Source organism: Dermacentor andersoni, chromosome 9 (assembly GCF_023375885.2).
Source record: "Dermacentor andersoni chromosome 9, qqDerAnde1_hic_scaffold, whole genome shotgun sequence".
Classification (NCBI taxonomy): domain Eukaryota; kingdom Metazoa; phylum Arthropoda; class Arachnida; order Ixodida; family Ixodidae; genus Dermacentor; species Dermacentor andersoni.
The window spans coordinates 929,069-945,285 of NC_092822.1; the positions used below are offsets into that span (position 1 = coordinate 929,069).

Sequence of the window (16,217 nt, forward strand, 5' to 3'; positions counted from 1 at the left end):
ATATTGTGACGTACCATACGTCAACCAAATATCATTGTGAACAGCTGAAGTTTCCACTGAAACACAGTGCAAATACCGCATCATCAGCACTGCGCCGATGATATACGAGTTTGCGTCCTCGTTGACTATGCTGCAGACTGCAAGCGCTATCGCATATGTGTGCAATGTCTGCTGCATGAAGCATTGATGCTGTCAAAACATTTCTGGCACTATCGTGCAAAATAGTGCAAAATGGGGAATAATCGGCTTGACTACACTCTGTCCTGACTTTTGAACAAGTGCAGTTGCAATACAAGAGAAAGTCAAGAATAATGCCAACTGCTGCTGCAGGTTACTGATCAATCAGAAGAGGAAAAAGTTTGCTCTGGGAACAGACTATTTGAAGAAAGCAGGAAAAGGCCTCACCTCGCATCTCCACCTCCTGCTTGTGTATCAGAATGGGGAATTCTCCATATGGGTCGTTGCAACGTCCATCATAGAGCCACTCCTCCAAAAACCTACAAGTCAAGACTACAGATGAGGCAACAAAGCCAATGCACATTAAAGGAACAGCACTATTACCATGTCTGTTTGCCCAGAGAAGGGGCGCAAGTGTTTCAGTTAAAAAATATGCTTTTAAATTATTGTAATTTCGGGTTCCTTGACTCTTTGAGAACCTGCCAGAAAAATTATGTTAACAACATCCATGCTGTAGAAAAAACTTAAACTCGCATTTATTCGCGTGTTGGAAACGCCTCACGAATGAGATGGCTGCCCATAACTGCCATTTCCAGAGCGCATGGACAAAGTGAGCACATGTGGATATTACTCTTGAATCCTGCTCTTTGCCCAAGCATGAATGTAACTAACGAAATTGTAGCTATAACTGATGCAGCCACCGTTTCACAGCGCATGTGCATTTTCAGGCATTCGATAACTGTGCTTTGAGTTTCCATTGACTTCTTAGGAACAGTCCCTGAATTCAGCAAGTACAACGAGCCCAGAAGCCCTCAGATTTCACAGATTCAAGTCCACCGCTAGCAAATCAACGCAATTCCATCAGATGGTGTTGTCATCCTGCAGGCTAAACTTATCAAACACTGATCAAGATGACGAACCCAAAATGACAGTAAGTCATTCAGCATACTCATGTGGAAATGCGAGATGGACTTTGCATCCTTGAAGACAGTTCAGAGAGCCCTGGCCCTAAAAGAAGCCAGAGTTTGGTGGAGAAACCTGAACATGTCACTGACACAACAAGCCACCTGCTTTAAAAAAAGCCTTCGCTTGTGACAGGAGGGCCAGTGCACTCAAGATATTGCAGGATGGCAAGAAAATAGTACAGAAGCTAGAAACTGCTGATTCAAGCTGAACAATGCAGAATGAAAGAAATCTCCATGTATGCTTCAGTGGGACAAACCTGCTTCATTATTTATTCATTTATTTATTTAGAAGCCCTTTACAGGCCCTCCGTCAGGCATTAGGTAAGGGGGCATCACAACAATAAGCAGTAAATGAACAATTGGAGCTAAAGTAAAAAATAGGTACCTCAGCAACACACATAAAAAAAAAAGAAATCACATGCCTGCACGGCACATGCAGTCACAGCATAAGTTGGAGGAGCAGCTCCATAGGAGCTCTATTTTTGGCACAATGCACTACGGGGTCTTCACGGCAGTCTCTCCACAATGTTTTCACGAGAACAATCTGTCTGCGCATCGACGGCGAGCTGCGGCTTGTGCTCTGCACAGCGGTCTGTTGAGCCCGACGTTGACTGGTTGCAGTGACGCGCATAGCTCTACGATTAGCTTCTTCAGCAGCGGTTCATACCTTACGAGGAGGTGCCATAATGTGCACCAAAGAGTAAACACAGGTATCCAAACAACGTGGCACATATGTCAAATCCCTTGACCCGTGGCATGGTACGCTGCGGTTGACGATGATCATTTATTGGCATCCCTTTCGAAATGGGGTGGTGACAAACAGTTACCTAGCCTGCTTGAGTTAACCAAGTTCAGCTACACGCAGCAAGCAGCTGCTATATGCAAATGCTAGATGTCGGGACACCTGGTGGAATATAACGGAACTTCAATGCAAAATTTGTATGTATCAACAATACACGGCCCACATGTCACATTGCATGTCTCCTCGCGCGCTAGGCTGCATTTATAGGGCATTTTTTCACTGCATGCTAGTGAGCACTGGCGTGGCTCAGTGGTAGAGTGGTTGTCTCCCACACAGTGGCCCCAGGTTTAATCTCGGTGGTAACTGCTACAGACACTGGAAACTGGCGGCAGCAGTGGCGGAGGCCAGTGTCTAGGACACAGAAGCATAACTGGGGCACAATTGAAGATCTCTGTTCGGAACAAAATGTGTTCAGTCACTGCAACATGACAAAGTGGGCATTCTACAAAATTTGTGAGAATGGGAGGGAGAGAGTAGCCAATCGGCAAGCGCTGAACTCCTCGAAAGCTGACATGCTTCGTTTGTCGTCTGCTTGGGTACAACATACTACAAAACCAAACGTTTCTCACCTTCTAATGAACAAAATTTTTAGATGACAAAAAAAAAAAAAAAATGAATTCTTCTTCTCAAGCTTAAACATGTTCTCAAAAAGTAATATGTATGACTACTACAATTTATTACTTTCGTTTCTCTGCATGGTCGTTAGATGGTGTAATGCACAGTGAAAAATAAAACAATGGGAACAGTGGCACGCTTTTCAAGAGGCAATACTAACAGCTTGTAGCAGCACAATGTGTCATTAGGCCTCCGAAGGTTAGCACTCTGCTTCCTCCTCAAACAATGCCATCGCAACAATGGAAGATGTCATTGGAAGCACTATTTTCTCGAATTAGACTATGGAGTGGATCCAATCCAATCCACCAGACATGACATGCGAAGCTGATCTCGTAGCAAGCACGCAATTTCTCGAACAGAACACCTCTCGTCATGTTCTGGTAGACGATGTGCTTGGTTTGAAAATGATCGACAGGAGCATGTCGTCATTTTGACATCACCACAAACGTGGCCGCGCCCCGCGGCTGACACCGTCGGCATGGCCTAGGCCAATCATGAGAGGCAAATCTGAACATGAATTCCAAAGAACGATCTTCGATTCCGCCTCTGTTTAGTATAAACACACAAGGCGCATCGTGTGCAAAGCATGCGCAGGTAATTGCAGAACCTTTCACGATCTGTTGTGAAAACAATTTCATCGGGAAGACCATTCTAGTGAGCTATGGCAAGAGGCAGGGCAGATAAATTGAAGGCATGTGTTTTACCTAAAATGTGTTTGAATATGGTTAATTAATTTTGACATGATGCGTGCAGGTGTTTCAAGGGGCATGGGGCATGGCCTATCGGTACGAACGTACTTGTAAAGTAGACGCAGCAGAGCGATTGTGCAATGAGTGTTATACTAAAGTTACGATCATAGTTTCTAGAAATGTGCCAGGCAACTCTATTCTGTACGCATGTGAGCACTGCAGATAAATGATTTTTATATGGCACCTATACAGACAATGCAAATTCAAACTGCAAGCACGCAAACGTCAGGTATGCTAATCTACGCACGCTAGTAGTTGAAGTTCACAGATTGCACCACAGAAAAACCAAGCATTTCAGATGCGGTAGCACAGATGACGGTGACATGTGAAGACCAAGAAAGGTTAACTCTTAGATTCACGCCAAGGTATTTGTAGGTTGTAGCAAGGGCCACAGCCTTACTATTGAAGTCACAAGAAAATATTGAACTTTTGCATTTACATGATAACGAGGGTATTTTGCATTTGGATGGATTTTGCGACATTTTCCATGTATTGCACCAGTTGTTAATAATGTCAAGATCGTTCTGGAAGGCTGTATGGTCATAAGCAGAATCGAGTGCACAGTAAACAACCTAATCATCAGCAAAAAGTCGCATGCAAGAGGAAATGTTGGCAGGTAAGTCATTGATATATATCAAGAAAAGTTAAAGTCCCACAGACGTTCCCTTGGGGTACACTGGACATGACTTCAGTAACAGAAGAAAGACAGTTGCTAACAACAGTGAATTGATGATGAAGGGATAAGAAGTTTCGAAGCCGTGAAAGCATTAGTGAGTCAATACCTCGAGCAGATAATTTAGAAATGAGATGGCAATGAGCAAAACAATAAATGCCTTTGGAAAGTCAAGAAATATGGCATCTGTTTGCAGGCTGTTATTCAGATTAAAATGTAGATCAGTGGTGAACTCTAATAACTGTGTTTTGCAAGAGAAACTGTTCCTAAAACCATGTTGTTTTGTAAAGAAGAACTCGCTCATTTCAAGATGTGCGATGCAATTATGTGCCCAAGCAGTTTACATGCAACAGATATCAATATTACTGCGCAATAGTTTTCAGGGGAGCGCCTACTTTTTTTTTTTTAGTGCAGCAGATCTGATGAGTTGGAATTTACATACAGTGAAGCTTTGTGTGAGTGCATAAAGAGTCAGAGACAGACTCAGAGACCCGGCTACAGGCAAACAGAAAGGCTTCGTTAATGCAGACAGGCTGAGCCCTTATCATGTGCCTTGGTACCCTCTTCACAGGATAAAAGGTGGGGGGGGGGATCTGTGAGGGTAGCGGGCCGACACCAGGTGGCGTAGAGTTGCAGGCACGAGACGGTAGGCAAAGGTGTGTGGCGAGGAGGGAGAACATAGAATGCGTGTGTGCGCGGTCAGCATGCGGGGAGCACGCGACAACGAACTGAGTGAGTGAAGTAATCAGCGGAGCAAACCATGTGCAGTGCAGTGGGACGGAATGCAGACTGCGTATGTGTGCGCGCGCCGAGGGTTTCCAGAAATAAGGAACGTACTTGACAACTTCCTCATTATCATGCAGCTGTGGATGCGTGAAGGTGAGCTTTCTGGTTCTTTTTTTTCTTTCCCCGCATGGCTGGAGCCGGCGCTGCCGCGGATGCACTGAGGCAAGCACCATCTGGTGGTGCTGCAAGGAACCCAGTGGCGCATGCGGTGCAAGTGCTCCGTTGTGGTTGGTTGGCCTATTCGGCACAATAACAGCCAGGCCGCAGCTCTCACAGTCACGAAACATGGCGAGGTTCACAAAGAGAGCTTCACTTTTAAAATAAGGACAACCTTCATGATCTTCTAGTTCAAGGTTTTGCACACGAGATGATAGAGACTTCTTGAAGATGTGATAAAGAATAACACTTGAAGTAGACACAGCATTTTTGAAGAGCTTAGTGTTAATATTGTGAATACCATAGACAGATGATATTTTGAGACTTTAACAAGAAAGAAAATACCTTCAGTTGAGATATCGATGGACGCCATAAATGCGTGATCACATTCCGGAACTACTGGAACACCAGAATGGTCTTCCTCGGTAAAAACAGATGAAAAGAACATATTAAATGCCATAGAACATTCTTCATTTGGAAGAGACAGTTGGCTGTCGTCCATCAAGGAAATGTCACCATGATTAGGCTCTATCGTCTGCCAAAACTTTGGTGGATTAATCTTTAGGAGAGAGGGTAAGTCGCGGACAAAGTACCATACTTATCTTAGCACTGTGTAAGGCAAGAGTATGCTCATTTAGAAAATCTTTTTGCTTGCACCATGAGGACTTGTAAGCACTACATTTTGTGTTATGGTAGAGATGCTTCATTTTATTTTAAAGTGTTTGGAACTTCTCAGTGACTCATGGTTTCATTTTGTCATTAGTTGCATAAACATTTGGTACATATCTGTCAACAAATAAACAAACAAAAATTAAATTAAGAGGTTTTACGTGCCAAAACCACAATCTGATTATGAGGCACGCCATAGTGGGAGACTCCAGAAATTTTGACCACCTGGGGTTCTTTAACGTGCAGCTGAATCTAAGCACACAGGTGAGTTCACATTTCGCCCCCATTGATATGCGGCTGCCGTGGCCGGGATTTGATCCCGCAACCTCGTGCTTAGCAGACCAACACCATAGCCACGAACCAACCAACCACAGCCACGAACCAACAGGCTTAGCACGAACAAAAAGCGCCTTGCAGTTGTACCTTACGTCCATCATTTTTCCCATGGGCTAAAGAATGTTGCCAGCCGGTATAGCGTTGAAGTGGTTTTCAGCGCTCTTAACAAGGTGCAAAAACTGTGCCAAGCTATTTCCAATAAGTTAGACAATAGGGTAAAAAAAATGCAGCTGTGGCCTAAAAGACGATCAAAAATTCACAAAATGCAGAACAGGTGTTGTGTACCGGCTTCCATTGACCTGTGGCAACATGTACATAGGACAAACCGGTCGGTGCATAAACACCTGTCTAAAAGAACATGAACTTTCTCTCCATAAAGAAAACCGTTCGCACTTGTCGAACCACTATGTCATTGTGATCCGGTATTTTTTAACATTGACATATTGTTTTTAGATAAAAATAAACTAACACGTGAAATCACAGAAGCATTTCATATCAAGAAGTGCGCGAAAAAATGCATACGCCAGGCATCGGTTGTAATCACTGAAAATGAATTTGCTTTTTTTTATACTGGATGAACCTTCTTAATCTGTTTTTAATCTGTTTCTGTTTTACTGGCCACTCTTGTTGCACATGCTCAGCGCTGATAGCTGGGGTATATATGTTCTGTATCTTCCCGAAAATAATATAGTTGTGAGTAAGTGCTCGTGTGTCCCCCTTCACTGTGTCCTTGTCAATTGTGCGCGCTAAATATATTACTATGTATTGGTCTATTTGTCTAAACTAGGTCTATTTGTCAACAAGATCAAGCAATATTTTCTTATAAAAGATGCAATTTTCATTGACAGAGTGACGTGATAATGATGGCAATAATGAAAGACCTAGTTTAGGGTTGATGACATGATAATTAGCATTGTTATAATCCCGTATTTTTTTTAATGCTACAATGCTATAAACTGCAAGTATACCTGATGTGTTGGTTGTAGCAGTTAATGATCACTGAAACCATGTGAGATTGACATAAAACCAGCAGTTTCAGTGGTGGTAGATAGTGCCAAGTCTAAAATGTTAGTATCAAACTACTTGAAAAAGATTACAGTCTAGAGTCAAGTTAATGAAATTGGTTACAGCTCTAAAGAGGATGTCAACTTAGGCCAAGCAATTTGGAAAAAATTACAATCCCATCGTAGGTAAACACTACTAGCTGGAAATTTCTGCAAGGCAGTAGCAATGCTTTCATGCAGAAGATCAACAAAGGAAAGGCATATTTCTGGAGGGCAATAACAGACACCAAATAAAATTGTTCCAAAAGGGGTCTGGCAAGCAGCCCAGGTAATTTCAAGGGAGGATGAAGTGTCAACTGCAAAAGATTAAATGCTTTTATTTACTGCAAGCAGGACACTACCACTCCTTTTATCAGTACAGTTGTGCTGATATATGCTATCAGTGATGTTCTGATGCAACCCCATTTCCGTCAAAGCAAAAATTTCAGAAACGCTGTCTTCTATAAAAAAAACTAATTAGATCCTGCTTGTTCAGTATGCTATGTGTAGTAGTATACGATAGCTTGAGCAACAGAGCTACATGAGTGGCAAGGGGGTTTAAAGACCCAAGAGTCTGTAGCTTTCTTTAGCTATCTGCTACTCACTACAATGGTGCCAGCTACATCATACTCATAAGCCTTGTTTTCAATGCGCAGTCAGTCAAAAAACAACTTGAATGGTTTCTCCTATGTACTGGCATACTAGAGCAGCTTTCTCTTTTGCAAAGCAAGTGCTTGGTGCAAAATAAGATCCTCACAAATAGAACACGGGGAGCCTCTTAGCTTGTGCACAGAAGCAGGAATGTTTTGCTTGTCTTTAAATACGACAAGCTTTGCAATTATTTGTCTGTGCTTATCATGGGTGAAACAACTAAGCCTGTGCACTCATTCAAATTGGGCATTGATAAAGTAAGACCTAGCTTTTCAGTGCAATACCTTTGCCATAAGACATCTCTATCTTTAGTGCCATTGTTCTCCATTTGCGTTGTTTCAATAAAGTTTGCATCAGCAAAAATGGTATTTTTCATTTGCACTTGACTGATTTGTCTCTAAAACATTCTCTGTGGTAACATTTTATGCAGACTGCTACAGTGGATACAGATCCTTGAATTTTGCCTTCCTTCTTAAAAAAGGATACCTGAAGTTTTGCAAGAAATTTGCCCATTTACCCAAGCGGTCCCATGGTACACGCCATTCCAGCTTTATTTCATATAGGGTACATTCCCAGTGGAGCCTTCTGCTTGTGTGTGCGGCTAATGTTACGCCGTGCACCATGCATACGAACAGTGCCCGAGGAGCGGGGCCCTCTTGCGCTCTCTTCGATATCTCCCACCTTCCGCATCTAAGGTGCGTGGGTGCTTTCGCCTGACAGATTCACCTTCGGCTCTCTGTGTGCAGACACACTTGGTTCCACACCCCTCCGAGCAAAGTGGTCTCCTTTCGTGTGACGAACCTAGCTCAGAAGAGCCTGTGTGGTTGAGCAGACTTCCTAGAAGCTTTCACCTGCAGTCCGCAACTGCCACCCTATTTTATGCATTAGGTGCACAGACGGACTCGCCGGCCTTTCCAAGTTCACTTGGGGAAGGAGGCACCCGTCCACTGTAGTTTTTTTTTGCATCATTGCTTGTGCTTTTCTGTTTGATGCACATTATAGTAGCAAAATAAGCAACACCCATCACATGTGTATGGTGGCTAAAGCTACAAGGCACGTCAAGGAACAATCGTTCCACGCTGGGATGCTGAAATATACATTCAAAAATTTGACAGTGACACAGCTCTAATGGTTCCCTGCAAGACCTCACATTAGCGGCAGCAATGGCAGTAATTAATCGCCGGCATTCAGCAGGAACTTTCTTGCTTTCATGCATTCTTTTGATTTCCTAATATTTGTTGCACTCGATCATGTGAACGAATGGGTGCACAGACGTCAGACAGGTCTGGAATGAAACAGGCCACATGGTTGGCCATTCCCAGTAATCAACGAGCACCACTGACGTCAACTGGCGGTGGGAGGTCCATGATAGCCTTGACCATGTCTAGATCTGGTGAAATTCCCTGCTCGTTCCTGACGACTCTTAGGAACTTGACCGAATACCCTTGGAACTGACATTTCTTTTTGTTGAGAGTGATGCCTGCTGGATTTAGGCGAGCCAGGACGTCAGCTAGGTGTTGGTCGTGCTCTTGGTGGTCCCTACTGAAGACTAGTATATTGTCTATCATATTGACGACTCCAGTAGTGCCTTCTAGTAGTCCTGGCATAAATATTTGGTCGCTGTCGTGATGCCAAAGGGAAGACGTCTGTAGCAATATTGGCCAAAATGAGTGATGAACATTGTCAGTTTTTTGCTCTCATCTCAAGGCTTAGTTTGATTTGGTGGAAGCTGAATCTTGCATCGAACTTGGAAAATACTTGTGCCCCACCAAGCTGGCCTAAGATGTTTTCAACTGTTAGTAGAAAGTAGTGTTCCTGCTGGATGACCTTGTTAAGCTTCGTCCAAGTCACAGAGCCTGTACCCGGCCGACGGCTTCGGCACAATAATAAGGCCGAAACACCATGCAGTTTGTGTGTTGAATTTTCAGATGGCCCCTTGGGATTCCATATCATCCAGTTCCTCATTCCTGTGTTGAAGCAGAGAGAAGGGTATTCATCTCAGAACAGTTAGTGAACAGGGACGAGCATCTGGAGAAAGACGGATGTGGCATTCCTCTTGCACTTCCCCTGTCCACGAAAGATTTTGGCTTGGGCTGACGGAATGCTCATGATCGAGTTCAAGAAATGAACGATGCCCAAGTCTTCGATTGCTGGTAGTCCCAGAAGATGCAGAAGACACACTTGTCTGATGCTTGACAACATACAGTGTCTGAACAGTCCACCTGTTATGGCACTCCAAAGCTGCAGTGAAAGCTCCCAGCACATTGCAACTTTAGATTTCAGGGACCAGATAGCTCGGCTTCCACTTCATCCAACACGGCAGGCAATCCCAGGAAAGTAGGTGAAACTGCCATTAGTTCTGCTCCTGAGTCTATTTTGAACAGTGCAAGGTGGACATTCACGCATACATCAGTGTATCTTGCCCGATGTGTACTGAGCGCATGAAGTTCGACAGAACCCAACAGCTCTTTCTACTTGGCCTTGCAAACGTCAGCAAAGTGACCTTGCTTCTTACAGAAATCGCAGTAGCCTTATGAGCAGAGCATTGGTTTCGTGTGTGGAGACAATGGTCATAGTAAGTGCAAGTTGACTGACTTGGCTGTGCAGACATGCCACAGCATGACAATGCGCCTGGCGCAATCTTCCTGTGTCACGCCACGTCGATGTTTAAGTTGTCAAAAGCTGCTTTCTCACGGGAGCTTGCACGGGTGAAATGCTCCTTCTGGGCTTCCTCCTGCACACCCAGTTGGCGCAGTACTTCTTCCATCAAAAGTTTCGTACATTAGCACAATTGGTCAGATAGGTTTCTGTACCGCAGTCCCACAACGAACTTGTCACAAACAAGGTGGTCTTCCACTTCAGGGTTTTATACAAGCAACACTCCACAAGATTACGAAGTGCCGTGAAAAATTCATCGACTGGCTCCCTACAATAGGCATGCATACTGTGTTGGATACGAGGCAATGAAGTTGACGCCGCTTCAAAAGCAGTCAATCTAGCCCGCAGGTGTGATCTCGGGACCAATCACTGATGAGCCCCACCTGAAATAATGTATTAGCAGCAAGCATTGTGCAACTGCTTGTGGCTGTCGCAAATCGTCCGCCAGCAGCGAATTTTCGTCACATTCACACTGAATAGGCTTAATCAGAATTTAATCAGAATAGGCTTAATCAGAATGTCTCACCTGGAATCTATCAACTTCTTTTACCCTCACCAGCATGGCTTCAGAAAACTATTTTCATGCGAGACCCAACTCGCCGAGTTCACCCATGACATTCTACATTTCATGGACCTACATTTGCAGATTGATGCCATTTTCTTGGATTACTCAAAAGCATTCGACCGCGTTTCCCACAATCACCTACTTCAAAAACTCGCATCTATCGGAATCCCAAATAGCTTGCTTACCTGGCTTGAACACTTCTTAAAAGGGCGCACACAGTTTACCTCTGCAAACAACCATAATTAATCTCTTAGCAGCGTAACATCGGGTGTGCCACAGGGCGCTGGTTTATCACCTCTACTTTTCCTCATCTACATCAATGACTTACCTGTTAACATTAAGAATAAATTACGTCTTTTCGCGGATGACTGTGTCCTATATTCTCCAATCAAAGGCTCGAATGAAATCACCGCACTACAACAGAATCTCGATTCCATCGCAGTATGGTGCGAGAAATCGTACATGCCGCTTAACCTTACTAAATGCAAAGCTCTGTCATTCACCCGCAACCACAGCTTAACCAGTCACACTTACACAATAAATTCAGCTCCTATCAATCATGCCCCGTCTTACAAATATCTCGGTGTTCACATGACATCGACACTATCATGGGCAACTCATATTGACACCATCTGTTCTAACGCTTCACGCACCCTTGGATATTTAAAACGCAACCTGAAAGCCGCATCACCAGAAATAAAAAAGCTAGCATATCTAACATTCGTACGTCTGCAGTTAGAATATGCATCATCTATCTGGCATCATTCCCAATCATATCTAGCCTATGACATAGAAGCAATACAAAATCGCGCTGCTCGGTTTATAACTTCCAATTACTCTCGTGATACGAGCATAACCGCACTAAAACGTACACTTGAACTACCATCACTTGCTTCCCGCCGGATCATCTCTCGTCTCTGCTTGCTTCACACCTTCTATTACCATCCACACTCCAGGCATTCCCTGTTAAATCCACCCTTACGGTCATCCTCTCGCTTAAGCCACAGTCGTCCCATAGCAAACATGAACACCCGATCATCTGCCATGAACACTTCATTCTTCCCCGACGCTATAACCCATTGGAACCATCTCCCAGAAGATATCGTGTCATGCACTGACCGTAAAACGTTCCGCGATATGTTAAATAACCACACTGCTTAATTACTGATCCCACTTACCCTTACTTTAACACGATGTTCCTTTATTTTTTTTTTTCACAATTGTTCCTGGCTTGTATTTGTTTATTGTTGTTTCTTTACTGTTCTGTACATTTCTTCTAACATTGTTACAAGGATTAAAGCCCTCCCTTATGTAATGCCTCCAGGCCTTTAAGGTGAAAATAAATGAAATAAATGAAATGAAATTGAATTCTGGGGTTTTATGTGCCAAAACCACGATTTGATGATGAGGCATGCCGTAGTGGGGGACTCGGGATTAATTTTGACCACCAGGAGATTTTTAACGTGCCCTCAATGCACAGGACATAAGCACTGTTGCATTTTGCCACCACTGAAAAGCAGCCGCGGCGGCCGGGATTTGATCCCACAACCTCATGCTTAGCAGAACAACACCATAGCCTCTAAGCTGTGGTGGGTTGAGGCCGAATCGGCGTTACCTCAACGGGCATCGTCGATGAAAGTTACGGTTTGGTGCCGAATCGATGCAGACCTATTTGCAGAAGCCACACAGCACTTGGAAAGCCAGAAAGCCACCTTGCAAATGAAAGCCAAGTGCACGAGAAAATCCTGTGTCCGTCAGCCTTGCTTGCTTTATGCGAAGCTTGCTGACATTCTTCTCCAAGGCATCCAGGTGCTCCACATAGTGAAGTGGAAGGTCCTTTGCGAAAACGAAGCCCTATAGGGGCTGAATCATCTGCGGGGCCTCCTGTGAGGACAATGTTGAGGCATCCTGCTCTATATCTTCATCACTGCTCTTGTTGCCGTCACTGTCACTATCTGATGCAAGCACATTTGCAATGATCGCCTCATCACTTTGAAGTTATGATGTTTCTACTGTGGACCAAAGTTCAGGCATCACTTCATCGCTGGGAGCTTTGCAGACTTCGTATAAGTTACTGCTGCCTCGTTCAAATCAGGCTTTGTCAACAACAGGAAGCAAAGGCAAGAGTTTGACGTAACAGTTCTGCGGAAACCCGCAAGGTGGAGAGAACGGTTCCTAGAAAGAAAAGCCTCACAGTTGAAGAAAAATTCGTCCTGGAACCCGCTTGAGTTTCGAGGAACCCGTATGGGTTTCCTTTGTAGCAATTGCTACGAACGGGTGGATGTCTGATTTTCCCTTCTTTAATTACTTCTCTCCACCCTGCGGGTTTCTGCAGAACTATTACGCCAAACTCTTGCCTTTGCTTCCTGTTGTCGACAAATTCAACTTCGCCCTGCCAACTGCTAGCCGCCTGGTTAGCTCAGATGGTAGAGCGGCTGCCCCGGAAAGGCGATGGTCCCGGGTTCGTGTCCCGGACCAGGACGAATTTTTCTTCAACTGAGAGGCTTTTGTTTCGAGGAACCCGTATGGGTTTCCTTTGTAGCAATTGCTACGAATGGGTGGATGTCTTATTTTCCCTTCTTTAATTACTTCTCTCCACCTTGCGGGCTTCCAGAGAACAATTACATCAAACTCTTGCCTTTGCTTCCTTTTGTCGACAAATAAGACTTCGCCCTGCCAACTGCTAGCCGCCTGTTTAGCTCAAATGGTAGAGCGGCTGCCCCGGAAAGGCGGTGGTCCCGGGTTCATGTCCCAGACCAGGACAAATTTTTCTTCAACTGTGAGGCTTTTCTTTCGAGGAACCCGTATAGGTTTCCTTTCTAGCAATTGCTACGAACGCGTGGATGTCTGATTTTCCCTTCTTTAACGCTTTGTCCAAGCGCTTACTGCAGACAACGCACCAAAGATAAACTGCACGGCCATCAAGAGAATGATCTTCTCAAGTCTGATTGCTCCCTGCTTGTCCATGTGGTCATATTCATTGACAAGACTTGTTCTGGATGCAGAGGTGATACGTGACCTGAAAATTGGCAATCACACCGGTGTCCATGGGCTGCAAGTCTGCCATCGTATTCAGCGGCAGGAAAAAATTGCATGCTTGACAGCTTACGCGTGGAATGGTGGGCACTAAAATCATCTACGATGAGCACCACCTTCCTCTTAGATTGCTCGATACGTTGATCGAACTCCAAGAGCCGCTCATGAAAAAGTTCTTGTGTCATCCATGCCTTGCAGTTGTAACAATAGCGTATCGGTATCGTGGCAGCACCGTGGAAGCAGCAGGGATCTTTTTTTTTTATTTCCCAATGACGAATGTGGGGCATTTGTTGCTCCTGTCCCTGTCAGCGCACAAAAACACAATGAGGCAGAGCTTGCTGTTTTTGCCACCCTTACACCTGTCTCCTTTCGGTGCATGTGTCATTGACAGCAACATCTGGAAGAACAGTCCCTTTTCATTGCCATTACATATGTCGGTGTTGACACAGTTGTCGAGGATGCGGGGCAGCGTTTCTTCCACCAACTTCTGCTTTGGCTCCACGTCAAGCGAAGCTTGCTCACTGGTGGCGGCTTTGCAAACAATGTCATGCCTCTCTTTAAAGCGCTGTACCCAGCCACCACCTAGCTGGCAGTCCACACTGTTAATTAGTAGGCCACATTGCTTCGCTTTTGCAGGCAGAACTGGCTTGGTGACGGGAAAGTTGACAGCATAGGCACCAAGAAACCACTCATAGAGAGCCTCTTCCATTACTTTATAGGCACCTTATCGAACGTGTTTGGCACCCGTTGTCTACTGAGTAGTTTCCTTAGACAAACCTCTCTACCAAGTGGATGATTGTAGTCACTGTCGGTTGCGATAGTCCGTACTTCTTCACTAAGTGACACACCCTATTACTGTCTTCGTAGTCCTTCATGATATTGTTTCCAAATCTATAGTAGCGTGCTTACTTTTCACTGGCAACGTCGAGCATTGCTGTTGATCAGCAGGCAGATAAGTCGCCTTCCGTTTCGGCAGCGAGTCATTTGAGGCGGAGACACCACGTGGCCACGAACTACTTTGGCACAACCAATGAAGACCGTGCTCGAGCAACTTAATCCATTGGATGAACAGCGCAGAATGGGGAGCCACTGAGCAACCTGGCAGCAGTGCAGCTGGCGTGGTCCATTCTTGTTTCGGAGGGTGGCGCAGCAAAGAGCTATGGGAGCAGCCCATTTATGTTCAAAGGAGGGGTGGAAGGGCAACAAGAGGGAGATGCATAAGGCTGGCGATGCGGAGAAGGCTGGAAAACAGGTTCTATTGTATAAGCACGCGGTTGCCATTAGGGCGGGGTGAGGGTGCAGCGGCTTGAATTTCTCTTTTTGTTTACAAGGATTTTGCATTACACTACCTTTCAGCACGAACACCCAGCAGCCAGACTTCATTGTTATAAACAATAATGCGGCATAGGGGACTTGTAGTAAGCGAGATCTTTCATCGAAAACATATAAAAGTTGATCGCGTAGCAGGTTCTCAATGTTATAACCGTTTTATTGTTAAAACCAGTATCGTTATATGTGGGTTCAACTGTATTTGCCATAAAAATCACCACTAATTATCATTAATAAAAGCAAGCAGCACAGAAAGGTTTCCTTGCATCTATTCGCACAGTATGTGGAAGCCACATAATTTTGTAATGCTTCAGGTTCAAATAAACCAGTTTGTATGTAGCACTTCAATTTTCTACGTGTCCCTTCCTTTGTCTGTTGAACTAGTAAGTCCTTAAAATTAACTGACTAGGCCCACAAGATGTTCCGGTTGCAACAAATGCTCCAAGCCCCTTGGCCTTCTCAAAAGAGAACTTTTTTTAATCTCTGGCTATCACAAGCTAGCTCGCCTATGAAACTCTAATTTGAAGAAAACTTGAATATGCTTCAGTTATTTGGAATCCTCACCAGACTTACCTAATTGACTCTCTAGAAGCAGTTCAAAAGCATGTGGTCCACTTCATTACATATAATTATGACTGATGTACAAGTAAAACAGCCTAAAATTGTCCCTCAATATCCCTACTCTCATTTCAATATTGCGCAACTTTATCTTTTTCGTAAAGTACACAACTTCTCATGCTTCATGAACATTCTTTTACTTCCACCTAACCGAGCGCTGGGCTGGTTATGTAATACGCAGATTAGATAACCGTTGGACCATTAGGGTTACAGAATTGGTACCAAGAGAAGGGAAGCGCAGTAGTGGACGGCAGAAGACTAGGTGGTGCGATGGAATTAGTAAATTTGCGGGTGCTAGTTGGAATCGGTTGGCGCAGGACAGGAGTAATTGGAGATCACAGGTTGAGGCCTTTGTCCTGCAGTGGACATAAATAGGCTGATGATGATGA

At 44.5% G+C, this 16,217-nt stretch overlaps 1 protein-coding gene across 5 annotated transcripts in view; it reads right to left on the reverse strand.

Annotated features, from left to right (window-relative positions):
• Nucleotides 1-16,217, reverse strand: part of Grip163 (gamma-tubulin complex component 6) — a 478,650-nt gene that overhangs the window by 205,447 nt on the left and 256,986 nt on the right. For all 5 annotated transcript variants that reach the window (XM_055068412.2, XM_072284402.1, XM_050174613.3 and 2 more), the window contains exon 14: nt 406-497. In XM_055068412.2, coding sequence (XP_054924387.1) covers nt 406-497 — 92 coding nt within the window. The remainder of the gene's footprint in view (nt 1-405; nt 498-16,217) is intronic.